This window comes from Grampus griseus (genome assembly GCF_964374135.1).
Source record: "Grampus griseus genome assembly, chromosome: 8".
NCBI lineage: Eukaryota > Metazoa > Chordata > Mammalia > Artiodactyla > Delphinidae > Grampus > Grampus griseus.
The window spans coordinates 101480894-101505823 of record NC_139002.1 but is presented as its reverse complement, the minus strand read 5'-3'; the positions used below and the strand labels follow the sequence as shown (position 1 = coordinate 101505823).

Below are 24930 nucleotides of genomic sequence, written 5' to 3'. Positions count from 1 at the left end.
CCAATCGGGCGCCCTCCTGCCTGAGTGACGTCCACCAGCACCCACTTGGAGAAGCCGCCCCGAGCTGGGGGGATGGTTAGGGGAGAGTGAACCAATCCCTGACGAGGGAAGGCAAATTTGAGCCAATGACAACTGAGAAGGTGGGAAGGGGCGGAGCTCTCCCGGTGGCTGGTCGGTGGTGAGTGAAGAGATCAGCTTTCTCTGCTAGTTCCCACCCTCGGACTTCTTAGCCCCTGGAATGCGAGAGAGGCTCAGGGAGTTCCCGGAGTGGGGCGTAGAGGTATCGCCCGCAAAGGCCTGGGGGCGAGACTTCTTGTTGAAGGAGGTGCTGGAAGCTACCGGGTGGGCATCGAGGAAGCGGAGGCTGCTTAGGAGGCGGGACTTCCGGGGAGGGGCTTTGTCGACAGGGCGGGGCCTGCTGCTAAGGTTAGGCCGAAGGGGCGGGGCTAAAAGTAGACCACTGGGTGTGACCTGGGAGAACGAAGGGTAGTAATTTAAGCGAGCGTCTTGGGGTCAGGACGGTGCTGCCAGAGGCTTTGGGGTGGCAAGTAATAGCTCAGAGGTGACGTTATGGTTTATGGGAGGGTCACCTGCCCTAACCCCCTGTCCTCTTTTCCCAGGGAGCCACTGGTGGCGACCTTCCTAGGGTCCCTTTCCCTTCGTGGGGTGCTATGGAGTTCCCAGAACACAGCCAGCAGCTGCTGCAGAGCCTCCGAGAGCAGCGGTCCCAGGGTTTCCTTTGTGACTGCACGGTGATGGTGGGTAGCACCCAGTTCTTGGCCCATCGGGCTGTGCTGGCCTCCTGCAGCCCGTTTTTCCAGCTTTTCTACAAAGAGCGGGAACTGGACAAGAGGGATCTGGTGTGTATCCACAACGAGATTGTCACAGCTCCAGCCTTTGGGCTGCTTCTGGACTTTATGTATGCCGGCCAGCTGGTCCTGAGGGGGGATACCCCTGTGGAGGATGTGCTGGCAGCTGCCAGCTACTTGCACATGAATGATATTGTCAAGGTGTGTAAGCGGCGGCTGCAAGCCCGGGCCCTGGCAGAGGCGGATAGTACCAAGAAGGAGGAAGAAACCAACTCACAGCACCCTAATTTGGAGTTTTTGTCCAGCACTTCCCGTGGCCCCCAGCCTTCGTTGGCATCTGCAGAGACATCAGGCCACTGGGGCAAAGGGGAATGGAAAGGCTCAGCAGCTCCCTCACCTACTGTCTGTCCTCCAGATGAGCCACCGATGCCGGCTGGGGCTGATACTACACAGCCTGGCGTGGAGGTTGACTCACCGCATCTGCGGGCACCTCCTCCACCAGTGGCTGATGTCTCTCTTGCCAGCCCCAGTAGCTCCACAGAAACCAACCCTGCAAACTACTTCTCTTCGGGCCTCCCAACGGTTTCAGTGGAGCCACTGGCTCCCCTTGATGTGGTTTCTGAGAATCTGAGGGTGGTGGAACCAAGGGGAACTGGAGGCCCACTGCAAGGCTTCTATCCCCCAGCTTCGGCTGCAGTCCCAGTCCCAGCCCCAGTTCCATCCCAGGCTCCAGCCCCAGCAGAAGCGGAGCTGGTCCAGGTGAAAGTAGAAGCTATCGTGATTTCCGATGAGGAGCCCGATGCCTCGGAGGAACAGCCTCGGGGTCCTGAGGGACTGTTCCCACCTGGAGGAGCAGTGTATGGTGAACAGCCCCCCCAGCCAGAGGCCTTTGAAGAGCCAAGGGCAGCAGGACTGGAGGAGGTGGGGGCCAGTGACCACTTCCTGCCGCCAGATCCTCACCTACCCTACCATTTGCTGCCAGGTCCAGGGCAGTATCATCGAGGACTGGTGACCTCACCCCTGCCTGCTCCGCCCGCCCTGCACGAGCCACTCTACCTGCCTTCCGAGTATGAAGCAGCCCCGGGAAGCTTTGGGGTTTTTACGGAGGATGTTCCCACTTGCAAGACATGCGGGAAGACCTTCTCATGTTCTTACACACTACGGCGCCATGCCACAGTGCACACGCGTGAGCGACCCTACGAGTGCCGCTACTGCCTGCGCAGCTACACGCAGTCAGGGGACCTGTACCGCCACATCCGCAAGGCTCACAATGAGGACCTGGCCAAACGCAGCAAACCGGATCCAGAGGCTGGCCCCCTCCTGGGAGTGCAGCCCATCCCCGGCTCCCCGACAGCAGACAGACAGAACAGCAGTGCTGGAGGGCCACACAAAGATTTTGTACTTGGCCCCAAAAACTAACACGCCCTGATGCCAGGCTGGCTCTTGCCCCCGTTAGGGGGCAGCACGGAAGGTGGGAAGCATCTCATTTCCCTTGCTGGGGACAGAATGAAGATTCTGCCCAGGCTGTAGTTTCCTACCCTTTTCTTTTCCCAGCCAGATAGCAGGACTTTATGGGGCATCGCATCTCAGTCAACTCCTCACCAAGGGCACTGGGAATTTTCCTGAGGTGTAATCGCTTCTCATTCTGCGTTTGGACCCATAAAGCTAGCAGTGAAAAGTATCTCTCTGAACTGGACTTGCCTGGTTTCTTCCACAAAACTGCACACCTGCTGATTCTTTCACAGCTCTCCTCCAGACCTAGGAATCTGATACCTATACTTGGGGTAGGGGTGGGGGTCAGGTTGTTTATGAGGAAAAAAGTGGGAGAGGCAGAGGGCAGTGTAGACTTTACTTAGGAAAAGTGTACAAATTAGGGAATTTCACACAATTACGGTTTATTGTTGTAGTTGAGCTCCTCCTGTGTCCCGGGCTGTACTGGGGACTTCACATAAATACTCATTTAATCCTCAACAAGTTTATGAGGTATTATCCCTCTCCCCGCTTTTTTCCCTACAGACAAGGAAACTTGAGACTGAACAATCAACGTTAACTTGTTCTGGGTCACAGAGCTAGTTAAGGGGCAAGCCAGAATTTGAACCCTGGCTTATGACTTCAGATACCATGCTGGTTTAAAACACTGTTGAAGATGGTTAACTTTGAACTGGAAGTTGTTTTCTTTTTTGACCTTTTGAGTGTTTGGTTTTGTTGCCTTACCCCTTTCCCTCTGCTTTCCATGTAGAAAGGCCTTTGATTGACTGTTTCAACAACAGATACCTTTTGAGTGTTTGGTTTTGTTGCCTTTTTTTTTGAGTGTTGCCTTACCCCTTTTGTTGCCTTACCCCTTTCCCTCTGCTTTCCATGTAGAAAGGCCTTTGATTGACTGTTTCAACAACAGATACCATATTGATGACTTGAAATTTTTGCCTGCATGTCTTAAATGTGCATTGAGGTCTCTGAAGATGACAAACTGGAAGGCAGAAAACACTAAGCTCCACGGTGGTAGGCGTGTGGGGGCAGACTGAGGACTTGTGAAATGGAAACGATGGGCGCTTGGGAAAACTAAAGCAAGAAACTCTAGATGAGACAATCTTAGAGTTCATCTGGTCTAACTCCCTCACTTAAAAGTTGTGATGACGGCCTAGACAGGTCAGATTACTCAGGTACGGTCATACAGGTGGTTACTGACAGTAGAGATAGCAAAGAAATGGGAATTTGGGGTGTTGGTGTGGCATGGGGGGAAAAAGCATTCTAGGAATGTAAGAGAAGGGTCTGCCCCTGCCTGTGGTGAAGAGTGGTGTTTGTAGGATGGACCAGAGGGCTCCCCACAAACTCTCTCTCTTTGGCACATAAGGAACTGAATGCAAAAAAAGCAGGAAGGAGTATTTAGAAAAAGATGAAAATATGAGTGAATTTTCTGAATTTCTTCTCTCTCTTTTTGGATTTGTCACATTCAGCCCTGTGAACTCACACTAGCAAGCTGTTTTTGAGTCATAGGAAGGAGACAGAGCTGAGCATCAAAGATTTGGCCAAAGAAAGCTCCTTACTTGGGGTATGATGGGAAGCAAAAGTTGACGCTTAACATTTCCATGGCTGAGAGACTGAATTCTGCTTTTCATTTTCCTTGTGTTGGAATAATCTTTTATTTTATTTTTCAAATGGCTGATTTTATTTATGCAAATACATTACTGCCTTAACTCCTTGGTGAAACAAGGCAAGATATACATACATACAGTAAGAGCTATTTTAGCTGACTGGAGCACCTTTTTCCTGGAGTAAGTATCACATCAAAATGCCTATAAGAATCAGTTGCCTTTAAAAGAGTGAAATTTATGGTATGTGAATTATCTATCAATTTTTTTAAAAAGGAGGGGCGAAAAAAGAAATCGGTTGCCTCAGAACATCAGTTCCTAAAAGCAAGGCATAAATATGTGTACATGTATATATAATGTATATAATTTCTCTGGACCATCTGGGGAACACAGGAACCTTGTTACTGTCTCGGCCAAGTGCAATACTTAACTAAAGAGGATGTATTAACTTGGTGAGATTCTCCTGAAGAGCAAGCATTTGCCTTTAGTTCCCAGCATGGAATGCTTTCTTCATTGGAGGTGGCAGCCAAGAATTTGCAAGATGTTTAAAGCAGCAGCCAACACAATTACGGCCACAGTTGCCTCACTTTATCTATCTGCTGGACACCAAGAACAGTTTAGGCCTGTCTGTAGAGGTGTGATCAAGAGAACTTTCTCTGGTTTCCACTACTCTTGACAGTCCCATCCATGGATTCAATGAACCGTAGGCCAGCTCATCTAACCTCTAGTCCAACACTGGATCCTCCTTTTGCCAGGTGTTGAAAGAGAACTCACTATTCCCAAAGGAAACATATTCTACTGTTGGACAACCCTAATTGTTGGATAATTATTCCTTCTACTGAGCCAAAATCGGCCTCCTTTTATGGTGGGATGGGCCAGGTCCCAGGCTATTAAGAGTTTAACCCTGAGAAGTTATTTGCTTTTGAGCTACAAGCTGATTTAGTTTTCAGACGACCACCCTTTGCTCTCCAGTTTTAGAGACCTCTTCCTAGTTTAGGATTTCATTTCTTAATTGGTATTTTTAAGTGCATGCCTTCATTTGCTCTTAGCTTCACAAAACTCACCATTTTAGCCCTTCACATTAGATTTCACTTTCTCCAAAGCCAGTGTTTCCAAAGATGGTTTACTTCAATATATACTAATACTTTTTTTTTTTTTACTGTAAAATACATTTATTTTTATGGTTGATTGGTTGTTTTGTTTTGGGGTTTTTTTTGTGTGTTTTTTGGCAAATGATATGAAGTGCTCTAAAGTCCCCTCCCCAATTTTATCAGTAAGCAATTTCAGCATGCACCTCTAAAAGAACTCTTAAAAAGACCAAATACCATGATCACACCCAGCAAAACTGTTAATAATTCTTGTTCAAATTTCCCTGATTGTCTCGCAAACTTTTAGTTGTTTTTTCAAATCAGAATCCAAATTCCAAGGGTTTTAGGAGATCTGTGCCAGGACCTGGGAAGAGACCAATATATATATTTTTTCTTAATTCACACAGTCTCATAAAAACTTTTAGTTGTTTTCTTCTAATAGAGTCACATTTATTTGGTTGGTGGCTCTTAAACTTCTTTTAATTTATAGGTTCCCCTCTCTTTTTCCTTGCAATTTATAGAAGAAATTGGTTTATTCATCTTACGGTTTCAGCCTGGGATTTGCTGATTACGTCCCCATGGTATCATTTAACATATTCCTCTGTCCAAAAATTCCTTTCAAAATATATATTTAAAATATTGACTAAAAAGTAGTATAGGTAGTATGTGATTTTGGCAAAACTGTAAAGATGATGGGTATTGGTTTGGAGGGAAACACTGTTCTAAACTGTCCCTTATGTGCAGTATGAATCCTCACATCACCATGAATGCTTTCTCTTCAATCAAACCCTCAAATCCTGTGTGGAAACCATTAAGGATTGGTAAGGTGAGCAGCCTCCCCCCTCCACAAACTTCTGAGTACAGAGATTGAGGTACCTCTGGCTGATTCCTTCAGGATGTGGGCTGGCCAGACCTCCTCCAGACCCACATCTGACTGCCTATCTTTGTCCACTTTCCCGTTCGTTAACATCTCTGTTAGGAGCTGGCCTTCAAATTAAAGGCGAAATGTAAGTCTGACCATTTTGTGTCTTAGAAGTGCTAAAAAGGGTTAGTGCAATAAATTTGTACAGTACATTTTTAAATATCAGTTTTATTTTTTCCTCATTGATGCAGAACATAGCTTACTGTAACATCAAGTCTTAGGGGAAAAAAAGAAAATCAGAAAGCAAAACCAACCCCAAACAAACATAACACACAACCATGCATGACATAATCGGGCAACAGTCTAGGCTTAGAAATTTAAGAAACTTGGAAGAGGAATAAAATATTCAACTTTTGTTAGTTCTGTCCTTGGACTTAAAAGATTATTTGGTATGAAAACTTTTTGTTTGTAAGTTGGTGGCTGTATTATTTAAGGGTACAGGGAGACTCAAAGAGGAGCCTAGCTCGTTGAGAGAGAGGCATTACTGATAAGGGGAGAAGAGCTTGTGTACACTTGGCAAGACTAAGGGGTTTTTGTCTGAAATCTGTCTGTGTATGATGGCTAATGATACATGCTTATTACCTTCACTCATAAAGGTAGAAGCAGTGCTATTATGGTCTTATCTACTCTGTACAACTCATACATTGTGGACATTAGCAGAATGACAAAAGAGCTCCCGGTTGATGAAGCCTCCTACTGAGCCATGACTGCACCAGATCTGCGCCTGCACCCATGTCCAAAAAATCTTCCAGAAAGTTCGTTGGTGCTTAAAAGGCCCTAAGGGAAGAGAACCTTTTCTCACTGTTTCCCTCCTCTTTAAGGAAGTGAGCTCCTGCGAAATACAAGGGGGCGGGTAACAAGTAAAGAACAGATCTATGTTTTTATCCTGTTCTTTTATGGTATTGTTTCTAGAAGACTTGGTAAACTGTATTTCCTATGTTTTTTTAGAGAAATGAGCATACTATAGATATGCACCTATTAAAAATTAAAATGTTTACAAGTGTTTTTTTGGCATGAGAGCTTTTAAAAGATTACAAAATATATACTTAAATGCTTGACTCCAGAAGTTTTAAGACAGAAGGGTTTAATAAAAAAATAAATAAGTATACTATATTAATGATCTGAGTGTGAACAATAGCAAGGACTAGAAATTACCAAGAGAAACAAGAGGAACTAGATACTTTTGTGGGGGAAAAAGAATCTGAATGTATGTGGAACATTAAGACAAAGGAATTATTTTAGTCAAGATGGTTAATTTCAAATCTTTCATTCTGAGCCGTGTGGGCCCAATTTATAATTGTCTAGTTTCACAGTATATATATTTGCCAGTTTGTGGCCTGTGTAAGTTTGGCTTTGGGCATCTGAGGAAACGAAGGAAGAAACTCCTTTCTGCCTTCCTTATTACTTCATCCTCTGCTAGCCTTCTCCTTTGTATAGGACTACATCTACCAACACCTATCATTAAAATCTATGCCAAAGATATGATTAATTCCACCCATAACTGACGAATGTTTTCTGGTTGTATTTCTCAAGGCAAATATCCCTAATAATACCACATATTAAAAGCCATATAAATACATAGATGGAGAAACAAAAACAGACACAGACCATGTAGGCAATAAAGAGTTCGTGCAGAACTAGAAACAAAATACAAGTTCACCTCAGTCAGAGGTATGGGGTTAATTTCTCTTGCTGAGGCTCAGGTTTCCCCTTGATGGGTCCTTATTAGTTCACCGAAGTTCCAGTGGAGGGGTATCTTTCTTCTTTGCTAACCAAACATGCCCAGGTAGAGCTGCTTCTCTTTCCGATGGTAGCTGCTGAGTTCCGACTGCGTTAGCTGAAGGTACCGCCGGACACTGGCGTCTTAGAACAGGGCAAAGAAGGCAATTAGAGACAGGCCATAACCGTACCTCTGGACAGAAGGGGATTATGAACACACTTCCATTTCCTAAAATCTTTCCATTTGCATATATCACAACAATTCTATGCAATAGTAAATGTCATTCATTAATTATGTGCATTATTAAAAAATCTTGTACAGGGATGCTAACTTAATAATGAAAAGGAGCTTGGAGAAATAGTTTTTGTCAGAGCAAGTCTCTAAAGCTACTATACATGGCTGGCAGTTAATCTATGTACTTGAAGGTAAGAAATGTGAACAACGGCTCATATATCTTTATTAATTCATAATGGCTTTCCCGTTCAATTAGAGAGATTTTGCTGAATTTTTGTAAGTTTGGGGACCCTCTTACTTTAGTAGCCGCTCTAAGCCAGAATGCAAAACGGGAGACAATGTTCAGTGCTGAACCACCAACACAGGAATGAGTCTGTCATTCTCTTCACAATATTCTTTTTCCCTCGGAAACAAGGGAAACAAGCCTCAAATTTTCTGTCAGGAGGCCTGTCCTTCTTCTAGGTCATACCTGGGGTTAGCTGAGCTAAAGGATGAATGGGTAGTTAAGCAAAGGCCAGACCCCAGCTGGAGAACTGGTAGAAATGAGGATTATCATGTTTATTCATTGGAATCCAGATCCTATTTTTGTCCCCATCTAGGAACTGAAACTTGAAAAACAACATTTTAAGATTATTTCTGGAGCACATACAATATTGCTTTCCTGTGGAGGCAAGAATACAGGAGTAGAAGGCCTGTTTATCATATATCTTTTTACACTTTTTGAATTTTGAACATGTGAATGTATTTTCAAAATTCAATAAATGGAAAGCTAAAACACTCCCACAGATACTACCTCAGTGGAACAATTTTTTGTACTTACTACTTCAATCCCCTTCTCTCACCTTTTGGTTGCCTGTTGACAGCGGCCATGAGGTAATGCCGAGCCTGGTCATAGTCCTGCAGGTGGAAAAAGGCCACTCCAGCCCGATACAAGGCCTTGGCATTATCAGGCTGTCGCTCCAGGACTTTCTGACTGTATTCTTTCACCCGTTCGTAGTTTACTGGCTCCATCTGAAGAAGACAGGCTAATGGGGCCAAATGGAAGGAAGAGAGAAGAGGGAACACTAAGTTCCATTGCCCAACTCAAGGCAGTACCAAACCTAGGATGACGTCAACAACATTCACTCATCCAACAAATACATTTAAGTGCCCACCATATGCCAGACATTCTTCTAGCCATTGGGGATACAGCAGTGAATATAAGCTTTACATACCTCACAGTTTACTTCACTATCTACCAAATGCCTAGCACGTACCTAGTGTGGGTCAGGCCCAGCTATAAAAGTTGATAAGAACATATTTTAAAATTTATTTATGGGGACTTCTCTGGTGGTCCAGTGGTTGGGACTTCACGCATCCACTGCAGGGGGTGTGGGTTCGATCCCTGGTCGGGGAACTGGGATGTTGCATGCTGCATGGCACAGCCAAAAAAAGAAAAAAAATTATTTAAAACTCTTCATTGTATCTCTTCTACCCAAGGCTCTCTGTCTTGAATCTCCCATTTCACCACAATGCTTGTACTGAAGCTCTGTTAACAACAACCGTTGCCATTAATTGTGTGAGGAAATAGTAAGCGCTGTGCCATGTGCTTCTTTAATCTTCTCATCCACCCTCTGAAGTCAGTATGTGTTACCATCTCCATTTAATGGATGAAGAAATCAAGGCTCACAAGGGTCAAGTAAGTTGTCCAAGATCCCACAGCTTCTAGGTGGAATGAATAAGAAATCTGAACCAAGGACTCTCTAACTCAAAAATTACCACCATTCTCAATGATGATATATTACTTCACTATTCCCTTGGATGAAAGATGGGACCTCAAACCACAAATCTGTTTAGGAGGCAATGTTCAGGTCAGTGTTCTGCCTTGCTATAAGTAAGAAGGGAAATGCATTCCCTGTTTCATAACTGTGGGAATTAAACATAGCATTATTAAATCACGGTGCTGAGAAGGAAGGAGAATCAGGGCTGATGTCTGCAACCCTTCTACAACATCCCCACCAAGTGGCCATATGGTTTATATCAATACTTCGGTACTCCCAGGCGGTCAGCTAACCCATCACTGTAGCTTCATTCATTCATTCGACAACTAGTTATGGAACACTGACCATGTGCTAGGCGGAGTTAGGAGCAGGAGAGGAGAGGAACGAGACAGACACCTTGACGAGTAAATAGAGCTTGCATCCCAGTTCCCAGGTAGGAGGAATGCACTAAGAAATTCACTTATTTATTAGTGCTTTGAGGAAAACAGAACTGTGCTGGGACAGAGAGTGAATGAGGTCAGAGTGATGTTTGATTACAGAAGGCCTCCCTGAGAAAGTGACTTTTGGGCCAAGATCTGAATGACAAGGGTCATTCAAGGGACAGGGCATTCTACCTGACAGAAGAGATCCTACAAAGCTGGAAGGTGGACGCATGCTTTGTGAATTTGGTCTATGGCGGAGCCAGATCAGGTCAGGCGGTGCCGGGGAAGGTCAGAGTTTGAATATTTTCCTAAGTGTAATGTGATGCCATTGGACAGTTTTAGACAGTGACATGGTCTGATTTCCTTATCTGTAAAATGGGGAAAATCATAAATACCTTGCAGAATTTTTATAAAGATGAGAGATACTATAAATAAACTGCCCAACACGTAAACTTCACTCACATGTAAGTGAAATTTAATTTTAGTGAGTCTTTATAGAACATCTACCAAGCACCCCCAAGCAGAGGGTCTATAGATGGATAAGCTACAGTCTCTGCCTTCAAGTCCACCTGGAGAGTCACGATATTTACAAGTACCTATCTCATTTCCTTGATTTCTGGTCAATTCCCCAATGTGTATTCTCTTCTCTAATAATGCACAGTATTCTGCAATAAGAGCTTAAGCTCTGCAATTAAGACTTCCCATGTTTAATTTTAGCTCCAGCACTTATTAGATGTTTCCTTAAATCTACCTCAAAGGATTGCTGTGACACTTAAATAGGTTTATATGTATATGTGTACAAAGGGCCTAAACACGGTATTTCATAAATGTCACCTTAACGAGCCTTCCCTGACCCCTACCTAACACTTCCATGCCTATGGCACTCACTTTCCCCATTTTCTTTTTTTGGGCCACTCCACACAGTATGTATGATCTTAGTTCCCTGACCGGGGATGGAACCTGCACCCCCTGCATTGGAAGCATGGAGTCTTAACCACTGGACCGCCAGGGCAGTCCCTATCCCCATTTTCTGCTTTATTCTTTTCCACATTACTCATCATCTTCTAATATATGTTACCTCTTCTGTTAATTGTCCATCTCCCCATGAAAGCAGGGATCTTTATCTGTTTTATAATACTGCAGTATCCTCAGTACCCAATAAATAATTGTTGAATGAACTGAAATATTAGCTCCTCTAGTTACTGTTACTTGAGTCTAAGAGGAGCTCTGGACACACACTGTAAAAAAGCTAGATTTTCACCAAATCACAGCTGATGAGTGTTGTAGAAAGCAAAAAAAAAAAAAAAAATCATTTAAACAACTATTACAAAGTATAAAAACTATCCCTGGGCTTCCCTGGTGGCGCAGTGGTTGAGAGTCCGCCTGCCGATGCAGGGGACACAGGTTCGTGGCCCGGTCTGGGAAGAACCCATGCCGCGGAGCGGCTGGGCCCGTGAGCCATGGCCGCTGAGCCTGCGCGTCCGGAGCCTGTGCTCCGCAACGGGAGAGGCCACAACAGTGAGAGGCCCGCGTACCGCAAAAAAAAAACAACAAAAAAACTACTCCTAATAATTTCTATGGCCTCAACTGGAACCATTAGAATACTTTAATATACTTCAAAATAACTTAATTAGCTCTATGGTTATTTTGCCTGCCATAAAACAGACCTAAGAAGTCTCCCTTCTTTTAGCAGATTAATCCTAGCGATACTAACTCTGGAATCCACCTCTTCATTCAAGGCCAGCTGGATAAGGAAGATATTGGTTACCCAGGTTACCATCTAGCTGATTTATAGGAAGAAGGAAAATGAGGAAAAGCTATCCAAAATATCTAAGATGGATAACTTACACCACCAGTTAAAGCAAGTGCCTTCTTTCCTATATTTTAAATATTAAAGAAACAACACTCTAAACGTAGGTTCAGTATTTTCCCTATAGCGTGCGAAATTCCCTAAACCTATCAGCATCACCCGGGAGTTTGTTAGAAATGCAAATTGGTACACATATCGCCCAACACACAAACCTCCGACCCATTAAATCGGAATCGTGGGAACAGGGCTCAAGAAGTTGAGTTTAACAAACTCTCCAAGTGAAGTCTGAGAAGCACTGCTCTACAGAAACTCAATTAGACCCTACAGATTGAAAATAAATTTCAATTCATGGCAGAATAACTAGATGACGGCAGAGAAGCACGTCAGTTTTCCCCAATGTTCTCAGACTTTCATGTCCCGGCCTTGACACTCTACCCACCCTTCAGCCCTGTTCTTACCAGCTAGGTTGTTGTAGCAGTCTGTCTGGGTGGTGCGCAGTACGTTTTCTTGTTCAGGTGTGAGGGCCGGGCCCTGGGGTCCCAGATTAGGTATCGGGGAGGGCAGACTTGGATCCAGACCCCGCAGCTGCAGCAGAGCTCGATGGTACCCACTCACAGCATCTCGGTACTTCCCTTCCCGGTAACATTGGTTCCCTTTCTCCTTGTACAGCTGGGCCTCCTGCAGGCGCTTCTCCATAACTTTGTCGCCCAGTGCTCTTGAGGAATTGGGAAATGAAAGAGCAACCGAAGCTCTGGGGATAGGAGCGAAATAACCGATTTTGGTAGCCGACTTAAAAAAGCAGGAAATTCTCCTTCTCCAGGAGGCCTCTCAGGGAATGTTTCCTTGATTCTACTACAGCCCCTTCCTTTCTTCTCTGCAGTTATTTTTCAATCTCTAGAAGTGCAGGGCATTGATCAGAGAGAGGACGTGGGAAGAGTAAAGCCAGAGATTAATTTATTTCCTAAAGCGGCGACTCCGGGGGGAGGAGACTGCACGAAAAAGCTAAGGCCGTACTATAAAATTGTGGCCGGCGTGCAAACGCCAGCGGAATTTGCTTCCTCCTTTCCTTCGGACACACTTCCCTGACCTGGAAATGAAAGGGAGTAAGGCGGGGACAACTGCTAAACGAGGTCTAGAGGGCTTGCCTCCATCCCAGCTCTTTGTTCGCACTTATTCAACCAGCATTTGTTGACCTCCGGGCCAGGAGTTGGGGAACCGAGGTGAATGCGGTCCGTGCACCCCAAACAGCCCGAGGGTGACGCGGCCGCAGCGCCGCTCATGCAAGCCTCGCATGCCCCGCGGCCAGCCCCTCGCCCCCAGCAAGTGGCCGAACCCGAAGTCTCCCCGCTGGGCTTCGATTTACCGGCGGGGAGTAGGGAGAGTGCAGGGTCAGGCCTCCCGACAGCTTGGTGTCTAAATGGTGGCGCGCATTGCTCCACGCCGCCCAATCAGAAGCGGCCCCGGAAAAGTAATCCCGCAGAAACGACCCCGCCTCTCCAGCCTCCCCAGTGGACCAACCGTGGGGTGGGCGGAAATCCTCTGGCAGCTTCGCCAATTGAAAAAAAAAAACCGAAAGCTCTTGAGGGACCAATCAGAATTGCAGATGACGATTCAAGTTGGCCAATACGGCGAGGCCAGGGTGTCTGTTGCTGGGTAGAAGTTGAAGGATTGAGGGGAAAAAAGAGGGCCGGGGTTAGTTACTGCAGTCCTTGCAAGGTTTTAGAGAGCCCTTTTGTTGACTAACGAGAAAGACAATTGCCAGTAGGCGTTCACGTTGCAAGAGCTTCCCTGCTTTCCTTCTGGCTTTTTTCTCTCTCAAGAAGTGGCTGCACGAATAGACACTAGGGAACAGAGATTAGCGAGCAAGCCCTACGACAACAGTGTGATCGGGTCAGACGGAAGTAAGGGTGGTGACGGGGTGGGAGGGGCGTGTGGCGAGGGAGGTCCGGGCGGCTGCGCGGAGCCCCGGCTGGAAGTACGGAGGGACGGGTGCGCACACACCTCGGTACTACGAGGCACTTGAGCTGAAGCCAGCCTTTCCCGTCTCCGGCTCCGGTGCGACTGCGCCGTGAAGCCGCTGGCGGCGATTGGCCCAGGGGGTGAGAGGGGGCGGGAGGTAAAGAGAGGGAAGTCCACCGTCCTCGGCGCGCGCCCACCCGCCCGCGGCAGGGGAACCAAGGGGGCTGGAGAGGAAGCAGCTCCCTGCTGCGTTGTTTTGGGCTCCGAGGGCCGAAAGGGGGAGGGAGGAAGGGCGAGAAACAAACACTACGTAGCGGAGGCTGCGTGCAGCCTTCTGCCTGCGTGCCTACGTGCGTGCGCTCGCTCGCGCGGGCTCAGTGCTGGCGCGTGAGGCGGAGGCGGGCGGCGGCGGCGCCTGCGCGGTCGGGCTCGGTCGACGGCTCTCAGGGGAGGAGGCGGCGGGAGGCGGAGGAGGCGGCGGCGGCGATGGAGGTGAAGCGGCTGAAAGTGACCGAGCTGCGGTCGGAGCTGCAGCGGCGCGGCCTGGACTCGCGCGGCCTCAAGGTGGATCTGGCGCAGCGGCTGCAGGAGGCGCTGGACGCCGAGATGCTCGAGGACGAGGCCGGCGGTGGCGGGGCCGGGCCCGGCGGGGCCTGCAAGGCGGAGCCTCGGCCTGTGGCCGCGTCGGGCGGCGGCCCGGGCGGGGACGAGGAGGAGGACGAAGAGGAGGAGGAGGAGGACGAGGAGGCGCTGCTTGAGGACGAAGACGAAGAGCCACCCCCTGCCGAGGCCTCGGGCCAGGCCGCACAGCCGCCGCCGGAGCCCCCGGAGGCGGCAGCCGTGGAGGCCGCGGCCGAGCCCGATGCTTCCGAGAAACCAGCGGAGGAGGCCACAGCCGAGTCAGGTGGGGTGAACGGTGGCGAAGAGCAGGGCACCGACAAGGGGGAGGAAGATGAGCCGGAGGATCGGAGCGGAGACGAGACGCCGGGATCCGAGGCGCCGGGTGACAAGGCCGCAGAGGAACAGGGTGAGGAGCTGGCAGCGGAGCGGGTGCGCCCCTGACCTAGCACCAAGCCCTGCATCGCGGGGTTCGATTCCCATCGCCATTCGGTGGGACTCCCCAGGGGAGGTGGCTTTCGTCCTCTACCCACCTTTTTGGGGGGTTTGACTACCTCTGGTGGCCCCACTCTCTGCAGGCGGGAGGTTCCTGCCTAACTCGGTTGCTTGGTGGTAGTGGATGGAAGTAAGCGATGTTGCTTGCGAACTGCTTATGAGCTACCTGTTGGAGCAGCCTTCCGCGGTGCTGGTTATCCTTTCCTAAACCGAGAATGCACTGAGGAATTGTTGATTACACGGACAGCCAGACCAACTGTTGGAGGCTTCGGCCCGACTGTTGACTTTTTCGCCATAAAATTAAGCAATAAGCTCAGTTCGTCAAAGTTCGCTCCATCGAAAGCTCAATATTAGAGTTTGAGCCACACCGAAAATCTGGAAATCTAACGTTGCTCCTGCTTTAGCAGCAGCTCCTGCTTCAGCAGCCTGTGGTGTGAGGGTGTCAAGTTTAATCGTTAACTACGGAAGAAAAAATTTTAATCTACAGCATTTAGAACGTTAATCAACGTTATTTGGCTAGGGGTTTAACCTTGCCTGAATTCTTACAACTAAATTTTAATCTTTCATCTGAGTAGATGGTTGGGCAAATTTGTATATTTGCTGTACACTTAGCTAGCTTTTTACATTTCGGGTCCTTGACTTCCTGAATTGAAATGGTTGGGCTGTTGGTGGGTCCATTGAGTAACCTTGTGGAAGAGACTGTATAGAGTTGCCCTAGGGAGTTAGTGACCTTTCTCTCTTTGAAGTAATTGGATGGTTGGAGCTGATCCATAACTGTCTTGTCAGAGTAGGGAGGAAAACTAGAGCTGCTTCCCATTCTTAATATGAAGTGGCTTGCTTTAGTTCCTTTTATAATACATTTTTTAGGCTGCTGCTTGGTATGATGGTATAATTGGAACCCATTCTACAACAGTCACATGCAACTTGCAGATTGTCCTATGTTCTGGAACAAAAATCCCATTACATAACCTTTGACTTAACGTGTACCGCCAGATAGCAGATAAAAAAGGTTGAGGGATAAAGGACTTCTTTAAAGAAGTTATTATTAAAAACTTTAGTGTTACAAACCAAAAAAGTCCAAGGAAAAATTGCTTTTCTTCTCCTTTTGTGAAGAATGTTGCGAAATATATGACAACACTTTTCTGCCCCAAATTATGTGCAGTAAAGATGCAGTATTATTTGTGGGTCTCTTGTGACTTAATGGTTTGCTCCTGCAAGTTTCAGTAAAAATCTGTGATAAAAATACAGCTCTGTATATACACCATAGTCCATTAGCTATGTAAGTAAAGCTGTGGATGGCTGTGCGTTTCAAAGCTGGAAAGGCAAACCCTTAAAAAAAAAAAAATTGAGGCTTCTGTAACATGAACCTGTGGAAAAGTGTTGGAAAACATATATTAAGTGTCCAGCTTAAATCCAAATCTGATAGTCAGGAATCGAAGTTAAGCTATGAAGTTTTTAAAAAACTCATGGGATGTTTCTTTTATGTCATATTGGTGGGAAAATCTGCAAGTTTGACCTGATTTAAGCAGATAAATTTAGAATGCAAAAATTGCCGAATTTTTAATCTACTGCTTGACTGTAATTAGCCCATAATGTCCCTTTTTTTTAAAAAAAAAATAAAATCCCAGCCAACGACAGGAAGATGATCATCTTTGGAAATAAAACATTCTGTGAATGCCATGGGAAAAACCTGACTCTTCTGACTAGACAGATATGCAGGTCCTCCTTTAGTTTCTGTTGGTTCTGAGCTTATTCTACACTCCAGTATGAAAACTGCTGATTTTCTTTCCCTCCTTTTTGTAGGAGATGACCAAGATAGTGAAAAGTCAAAACCGGCAGGCTCAGATGGTGAGCGGCGGGGGGTAAAGAGACAGCGGGATGAGAAGGATGAACATGGCCGAGCTTACTATGAATTCCGAGAGGAGGCTTACCACAGCCGGTGAGGGAAATAGTCCCTTTCATTGAAGGGAGTGTCTGCTCTGATTTTGGTATACCTGATGTTGATTGGAGAGTTTGGAAAGAGGGGTGGATTAAAAATGGAATAGGTTTTTACAGGCCTAAGTTTTAGATTAAATCTACCCTGAGAGCTCCTGTTGCCCTTTTCACATTTGTTGAAAGAAGCTGTCTGCTGGAAGTTTATATTTGCTGATAAACAGACCTGATGTCATGCAGACACCTCTCCAATTAGAGGACTTTGGTTACACTGTATTTGCTTTTCTCTCATATGTATAGTTCAAAGTCTCCACCACCCCCGGAAGAAGAGGCAAAAGATGAGGAAGAGGATCAGACTCTTGTGAACCTGGACACGTGTATGTATAAGGCAGACAGGTTGAGGTTTTAAACCAATCAAAAGTGATTTTGGAGATTAAAACTTCATGGCCTGCAGCTTTGAAAAGATTTAAACTTTGTATCCATTCTTGAGAACTGGTTATACTTGTGTTCTATTGGTGGCTTCAAGTGTTGGGCATTGGAGTAAACAGATCGCTTCTTTCTTAACAGATACCTCGGATCTCCATTTTCAAGTGAGCAAAGACCGCTATGGAGGGCAGCCGCTTTTCTCAGAGAAGTTCCCCACCCTTTGGTCCGGGGCAAGAAGTACTTATGGAGTGACAAAGGGGAAAGTCTGCTTTGAGGCCAAGGTAGTGTGTACAGCTCATTAGGACCGTTCATTTATTAAATTAGTCATTAGACTACTATGTAGTGGGCTCCAGTACATAGTAGTTTACTGCCCACCAGTATTTTATTAGTGCAGAAAAAGGCACCACGCTTGAATGACAACCGTAGCGCCAGTAACCGAGAAATTGACCCTCATGGCTTTGGTTTAAGTTTATTGACAGTTGTTTTTCTGACGTTGAGTTGTGATAGTTGTTGTTTTCGGTTTGTATCAAAATCTTGTCTAACTCAGACTTTGCTCGAGTATCTGAAAGTTCCTTTTCTGACTTGGCCAGGTAACCCAGAATCTCCCAATGAAAGAAGGCTGCACAGAGGTTTCTCTCCTTCGAGTTGGATGGTCTGTTGATTTTTCCCATCCACAGCTTGGTAAAGTTATTTTTAACATAATCATTTTAATGTTTGCTGCTCTGTGGGAGGTTTGTGTGTAGGTAACTAATTTGCTGATTATTCTAGGTGAGGATGAATTCTCGTATGGTTTCGATGGACGAGGACTCAAGGCAGAGAATGGGCAGTTTGAGGAATTTGGCCAGACTTTTGGGGAGAGTGATGTCATTGGCTGCTTTGCTGTAAGTGCTCCTGAAAGTTGTAGATTTGTAGCAAGGAGTAAATAGAGGGCACTAGGGATCAATTTGCTTCCCATCGACTGCTGTCTTTTCTGCCTTTGATGCATTGCTCACATAGTTGTTTAGTACAGCAGTTGGAGTAGAGAAAAAAAAGATTAAATTGTAAGATTAATCAACCTCAAGCTCTGTGTGCCCATAAATGCTCTTGTCTTTCGTCGTTGTAGAATTTTGAGGCTGAAGAAGTAGAACTTTCCTTTTCCAAGAATGGAGAAGACCTTGGCGTGGCATTCCGTATCAACAAGGAATCCCTGGCTGACCGGGCCCTCCTACCCCATGTCCTCTGCAAAAATTGTGTTGTAGAATTAAATTTTGGTCAGAAGGAGGAGCCCTTCTTCCCACCGCCAGAAGAGTTTGTGTTCATCCATGCCGTGCCTGTGGAGGAGCGCGTGCGCACTGCGGTCCCTCCCAAGACCATAGAGGAGTGTGAGGTATGCTGGAGAGTGTGCAGAACCTTGGTGCTCATGCTTGGAATGGTGGGTGGGTCGCTTTTCTTCTGAAAACTTTACCCAGCTGGGGGAAGGGGAGGATGTTCTTAAATTGGGCTTTGTAAACATGACCCTCACTTATTTTTTATAGCATTCCTGGTTCTGTTTACTTGCAGGTGATTCTGATGGTGGGACTGCCTGGATCTGGAAAGACCCAGTGGGCACTGAAATACGCAAAAGAAAACCCTGAGAAAAGATACAATGTCCTGGGAGCTGAGACTGTGCTCAATCAAATGAGGGTGAGTTGCTGGGAGGGGTTAGTCAGCTGTGATGTTAGCTCTTGAGGTACCAAGAAATTGATATAATCTTTTCCCAGTGGAGTTGGTCTTTCAGGTGTCTGAGAACAAGGGCCCCACAAATAAAGAAATGCGTTCTCAGTATGTGTTTATGGTAGATTTTTTTCTTTTCCTTTGCTGTGTTGTCAAATGTGAAAGCTGGTAAAGTCTGGAGTTTATCCAGATTGAGACTGGAAATGAGTTCTGTAGGAAATGGACAACATTCACAGCACTGAGCAATGTCAGTGAACTGATCTGGTGGTGGTGTGGCATTTACCAGTGATTCTTGGGCTTTAACTTAGTGTGTAACTCCTTGTGTTTCTCTTCTTCTCAAACTCATTAGATGAAGGGGCTCGAGGAGCCACAGATGGACCCCAAAAGCCGAGACCTTTTAGTTCAGCAAGCCTCCCAGTGCCTTAGTAAGCTGGTCCAGATTGCTTCCCGGACAAAGAGGAACTTCATTCTTGATCAGGTATTGTTCAAACATTCAAAAGAAACCTAATTTAACAATAGGTCCAAAGATAAAAGATTTGGTATCCATTTAATCTGATAAAATTGCTCAGGGACTTTGCTGGTGGTCCAGTGGGTAAGACTCCGTGCTCCCAATGCAGGGGGCCTGGGTTCAATCCCTAGTCAGGGAACTAGATCCCGCGTGCATGCTGCAACTAAGACCCGGCACAGCCAAAATAAATAATATTTTTTTAAATCCCTTTAAAAAAAAATTGCTCAGAGTCAAAATAGGGTGCATATATAGAGAAAGACTGAATTAAGTAACAGAATCAGGTTACCTGATTATGACTAAGTGGTTGTGTTACGGTTGTAATGTGTTTTGAACTCAGAGATACAACTCTTAGTGTTTTTACCAGAGAGTGTATGGACCCAGACTGTAAAACACATTCTAGAGGCAATGGAAAGAGCGTTGGAGCTTTGGATTCATGGCTCCACCACTTACTAGGTTTGTGACCTTGGACAAGTCTTGGCCTCTCTGAGTCTCAATTTTCATGTTGTGTAAAACAGGATAACATCATGTAGCTTTTGAAGAATTCAAAGAGATTGTGTAAATAAGACCCCTAATCTAGTGCCTCACTTGTGAAAGATGCTCAGTAATTGTTGGTTGAATTAGTGTTTAATTTTTATTCCTAAAACGTCTATTACTCCTCTTGTTCCTAGTGTAACGTGTACAACTCTGGCCAACGGCGGAAGCTATTGCTGTTTAAGACTTTCTCTCGGAAAGTGGTGGTGGTCGTCCCTAATGAGGAGGACTGGAAGAAGAGGCTGGAGCTAAGGAAGGAAGTGGAGGGAGATGATGTGCCTGAGTCTATAATGCTGGAGATGAAAGGTGGGCTAAACTCTACAAGTTAGGGGTCCTGTCCTTGGTCCATGCACACCTCACTGGAGCCTCTTAGCACCTGGAGGATTCTCCACATGTAAAGTGTAAATCTCTGGAATAAATTAATGGGTGTGATCACTTGAAGATTAATGAATGAGCAGAGTGAATGGTGAAGCAATAACTCCTTGATTCATTCTGATAAAATACAAAAAGAGAAATGGTGATAGATCACAGGATGATAGCCTTAAGGCAGAGGCTTCAACGAGTCAGTTATTCATTTGGTAAGTACTTAAAGTGTCTACTATTTGTCCAGTACTGTTCTAGACATAGGGAAAGAATGAATGAAATGAAGCTCTGCCTTCACCGAATTTATATTCTAGAGATGGGCCATGCTTGTGGTTCAAATTAAAATGGTAGTGGTTGGAGTGAATGATCTCATCAGTATATTTTGATTTCTAGTATCACATTAGGCCTGTTTTTTATTTTTGTTGTTTGTTTGTTTTGGTTTTTGATACGCGTGGTACAAAGCCTTACAGCAAGGTTCCCTAGAAGGCAAAATTAACTATCTTGATTGATCTAGTTTTGTGCTGTTCACCTCAGAGTTTGGTTTTTCCCCTTGCTGCCTTCGGCGCCTGACATCCCACCTGAGCTGTCAACTACTGGCTCTTTGAATTCTGATAATGCCCAGGCATGGGAGCTGGTTACACATTTAAGAGCTGGATTCTCCAAGTTTACTTAGAATGAACTAGGCCAGTCCATACCGGTACTCAAGCACTTGGAGGAACTTAGTTCAGTTTTATAAAACGGAGGGCTAACTGGATTCATCTCAGAATCAGGAGAGCCTCATTGAACTGAATTCTGCGGGGACTCAGCCTCTGAACTTGATGTCTAGAGACTGGCAAGTGTGCTGGCCCATCATACACAGGTGGTTTTAATGAGGACCCCGTACTCTTGTTAACTGTTTTTCTTGTATAGATGAGTAAGTGCCTTTAGGCTGGGGTCAGTTTCTTCTTGAGTCTCTTTAAAAGTGTATTTCTTATCTAACCAACACCAAAAGTTTCTCAGTTACTTTTAGCCTCTGGCTGCCTGCTTCTGTCCTGATAAGAAACCTTAACCCAGTTCACTCTTAATTTATTATGGATCACTTGAGAACTCGTAAATCTACAGTTTGCAGATAGCCCTTTGCCTGGGGCTGTTACAGTTTAGGGAAAACCCATAGAGTGAACCCAGCACACTTCTGTGCATTAGTACATGAGGCCTCGAAAATCCTATTCTTGTAGTGGGGCTTTCATCATGAGATCTTACCCGTCTGCGTACTTGGAGGTCCACAAGCTTCTCTCTTACTCTTACAGCCAACTTCTCTCTGCCTGAAAAATGCGACTATATGGATGAGGTGACATACGGGGAGCTGGAGAAGGAGGAAGCTCAGCCCATTGTCACTAAGTACAGGGAGGAGGCAAGGAAGCTGCTGCCGCCCTCCGAGAAGCGGACAAACCGCCGAAACAATCGAAACAAGCGAAACCGGCAGAACCGAAGCAGAGGCCAAGGCTACGGTGAGTCCTGGGGACCTGCCAGCCCGAGCCTCAGTCTGTTCTCTGTGCTGAGTGCAGCAGGACCCACAAGGAAAGGGCAGGCAAACCAAGTCAGGTCACCAACAATAAGGAAGCCCCTTCTTACGGAGCTTATTTCTTCCTGTGATCTTTACTCCCAGCTTCTTGTGCTTTTTCCATAATCCTTCAACAAAAGGTAGTTATTTTTCAACAAAAATATTTGTTTCCTTGAAAAGCAATGCTTGAGCCTGTTCATTTATCTAGTTTTCATTTTTACATGTGGACTCCCCATTCACTATTGTAGTTTATTTGAAGGATTTGTGCAGTGAAATCAGATTCTTATCTTTTTCCTTGCTACTTTGTCTATTGGATCAACCCAACTGTATAGAGCAGAAAGTGAATGCATTATTCAGTAATCTGGGGGGGGGTGTTAGACAGTAAGTTAGCTTATTAGTGGAATTAATTTCCCTCCTGAATGTCTAGTTTGTCAGTTACCCCCCGCCACAGTGTGCATTCACTGTGCATTAAAAATGTGTGTGTGTGTGTGTGTGTGTGTGTAATTATAAGTGTAAGTCAACAAACTTTTTGAGTGCCTGCTCTGTGCTGGGCAGTGGGAATACCAACAGTTCCTACCCTGGAAGAGCTCATCATTTAGACTTCGTTCATTTGTATAAAATGATGGGTCTGGGTTATATGATATCCAGGATCCCTTCCAGGGCTGAAAGTCTGTGGCTCTACGAATGGCAGTTTTTACTCATGTTTCTAACTCTGCCATGTATCCTTTTGGCATCTTAAATGTTTTGCAGGAATTGGGGAGCTTCAAAAGGTGAAACCAAGGTGGCTTGGTTTTCTTGTGTCTCTATTCCTCTGCCCTCCCCCACCTCAGACTTTTTAAAAGATCCTGGCTGGTGCTTTAATTAACATTGTGTGAGCCTGGCAGAAGCAGGCCTCCTATTCCCCCAGAATTGCCTTTGGCTCCGACTTTTTGATTTCCACTCAGATGTGGAGCCAGGACCCCATGCCAGCTGTCTGAGCGCGCTCTCCATTTCTCTTCCAGTGGGCGGGCAGCGCCGAGGCTACGACAACCGGGCCTACGGGCAGCAGTACTGGGGGCAGTCTGGAAACAGAGGGGTGAGTGCAGCTCTCCTTCTGCTCCTCCCTCTGGGCCGTGATAGCCATTCCTATTGGCTTGGGGGAGCAGAGTGGTTTGGGCTGTTTTCTCAGGGCTTAGGGTTTTGCCCATTTAATTTGTTCCTCTGGAAGACTTTATCCTGGGAAGGTTAAGCTTGTTTATAATATCAAGTGAAGATGTGTCTCATTTAAGACGGGGGATAGCAGTGGCTTGTGATGCTGAAAGCCCATACATCTTCGCTCTTTCTCCTTCTCCTTTCTCAGGGTTACCGTAACTTCTACGATCGATACAGGGGAGACTACGATCGGTTCTATGGGCGAGATTATGAGTACAACAGATACAGAGACTATTACAGACAATACAGTCGGGATGTAAGTATCATCTGGGGATAGAGAGATGAAGGGGGGCAGGGCCAAAGGGATGAGTGTCGTGCCTCTCCATCCTTAGCCAGCTGTGGCTCCAGGTGATGGAGTTTCCCCTTTCTTCTAGTGGCAGAATTACTACTACCACCATCCCCAGGACAGAGACCGATACTACAGGAACTACTACGGTTACCAAGGGTATCGGTGAAGCCCCTGCCATTGTCGCCTGTCAGCCATGAAGCTGAATCTCTGGGGGTGCCAAGCACCCCCCAAAACACAACCAAGGAAAACAGGGGCTGCCGGGGTGGGGCTGAGCTGCCGGGGAGGGGCGGTGGGGGGAGGGTGCGCAAGCGGGGGGGGGAGGGGGTGGAAACAAACAACAAAACTGTACATTTTTTTTTAAAGTTTGTTGAAAAGAATATTGTCTTATTCTATAAAACATTTCAAACCTAGTTAGATATTTGTAATCAAAAAACCATTTGCTCAGAAAGCAGCACTTAGGGCTGCCTGTCCTATACCCTGCAGTCAGACAGGAAAAGAACTGAAAATGTCACCCTTCTGACATTCTGAGGCAGCTGGACTGGCAGCCAAGTAAGGGAGAGTGATGGCGAGGTAGTGCGGAGCGGGTGGGGAGGCGTGTGAGGGCACTCTCCATACAGGCAGGAGCGGGGACAGAGGGAGAGCTTGTGACTGGGGCAGTGAAAATAAACGATCAGCTCTTATCAATCACTTGCACCAACTAACCGTTTGTATTTTCTTTACCGACCTTTCCCTCTTGGGATATCTGGTCTGGTGGGCTGGGAGGCCATAGTGTCCCTGTCTCCACGTTCCTGTGCCTTTGTGCTGTTTGGCTGAGGCATGGAGACCACCAGTTGGGCGGTTCTGTTATAGGATCCCCACGCCAAGAGGCGTGGGGACTGTTCCTGATTGCAGAGCAGAATAGCTTGCAGCCTCTCTTTGTCTGTTAATGGATTTCCGTAAAATCCGGGGGAAGAGTTGGGGTTGCAGCCCTCAGCCTGAAGACTGTGATTTGCCAGTCTCTACTCTCTGTCTTCCAAGGTTGAGACAGGTGGGAAGTCTCTGAAATCATCTCTGTTAGAGAATCTGTCCTCTTATAGTTCAAGAGAAGGAACGTTTCTCAGGGTTTCAGCTCACACAGAAACGAAGCAGGATTCTTTTCACTGCAGCAGGATATGTATATAGGTGAATCCTGTGGTGTGGGCTACCAGGCCCAGGCGCTGAGAATAGCAGCTATTTTCTACAGTGTGGAGGGCCGGGGCCCTGCTGGCTTTTTTGATACACAGATAGAGAGTGAATAGAAAAGGGGAGGGTGGGGGGTGGGAGGCAGCTCCGTGGGGCTGCTGGAACTTGGGAAGAGCATGAATGTGAGCGTGTGCAGCGTGTGCATGAAAGAGACACCCCTTCCCGACTTGCTGAAACAGGATTCCTCCTGGGGTGCCTTCCCTGTGTGTCCCAGAGAGGCCTCTAGCCAAGAGACTTCAGTCGGGAGAGTTATTGTTTTGTAACTTCACCAGCACCCTCCCAGTTCTTGACAGACAGCTTCAGGTTGTGGG

General features: G+C 46.3%; 3 protein-coding genes across 6 annotated transcripts; 2 read left to right on the top strand and 1 right to left on the bottom strand.

Annotated features, from left to right (window-relative positions):
- The first annotated feature begins 656 nt into the window (after nt 1-656).
- ZBTB3 (zinc finger and BTB domain containing 3) lies at nt 657-2460 on the top strand. The gene has a single exon (XM_082660507.1). The coding sequence runs from the start codon at nt 672-674 to the stop codon at nt 2226-2228; it is 1557 nt and encodes a 518-aa protein (XP_082516633.1). The 5' UTR covers nt 657-671; the 3' UTR covers nt 2229-2460.
- Nucleotides 2461-6079: 3619 nt separating this feature from the next.
- TTC9C (tetratricopeptide repeat domain 9C) lies at nt 6080-13285 on the bottom strand. 4 transcript variants are annotated; one of them, XM_082660273.1, is made up of 4 exons: nt 13218-13285; nt 12313-12605; nt 8705-8887; nt 6080-7771 (listed from the first exon to the last, which is right to left on the bottom strand). In XM_082660273.1, the coding sequence occupies exons 2-4, from the start codon at nt 12548-12550 to the stop codon at nt 7677-7679; spliced, it is 516 nt and encodes a 171-aa protein (XP_082516399.1). In that variant the 5' UTR covers nt 12551-12605; nt 13218-13285; the 3' UTR covers nt 6080-7676. The 4 variants fall into 4 exon arrangements, with proteins under 4 accessions (XP_082516399.1, XP_082516400.1, XP_082516398.1 ...); XM_082660274.1 differs by adding an exon at nt 8161-8257 and having other exon boundaries at nt 12313-13268; XM_082660272.1 differs by having other exon boundaries at nt 12313-13268.
- A 516-nt stretch (nt 13286-13801) lies between these two features.
- On the top strand, nt 13802-23692 carry HNRNPUL2 (heterogeneous nuclear ribonucleoprotein U like 2). The gene is made up of 14 exons (XM_082660788.1): nt 13802-14840; nt 16730-16865; nt 17159-17235; nt 17426-17565; nt 17875-17965; nt 18053-18165; nt 18387-18650; nt 18824-18946; nt 19326-19454; nt 20153-20321; nt 21665-21865; nt 22920-22993; nt 23258-23365; nt 23484-23692. Exons 1-14 carry the CDS (start codon nt 14300-14302, stop codon nt 23562-23564), a joined length of 2247 nt encoding a protein of 748 aa, XP_082516914.1. The 5' UTR covers nt 13802-14299; the 3' UTR covers nt 23565-23692.
- The last annotated feature ends 1238 nt before the right edge of the window (nt 23693-24930 follow it).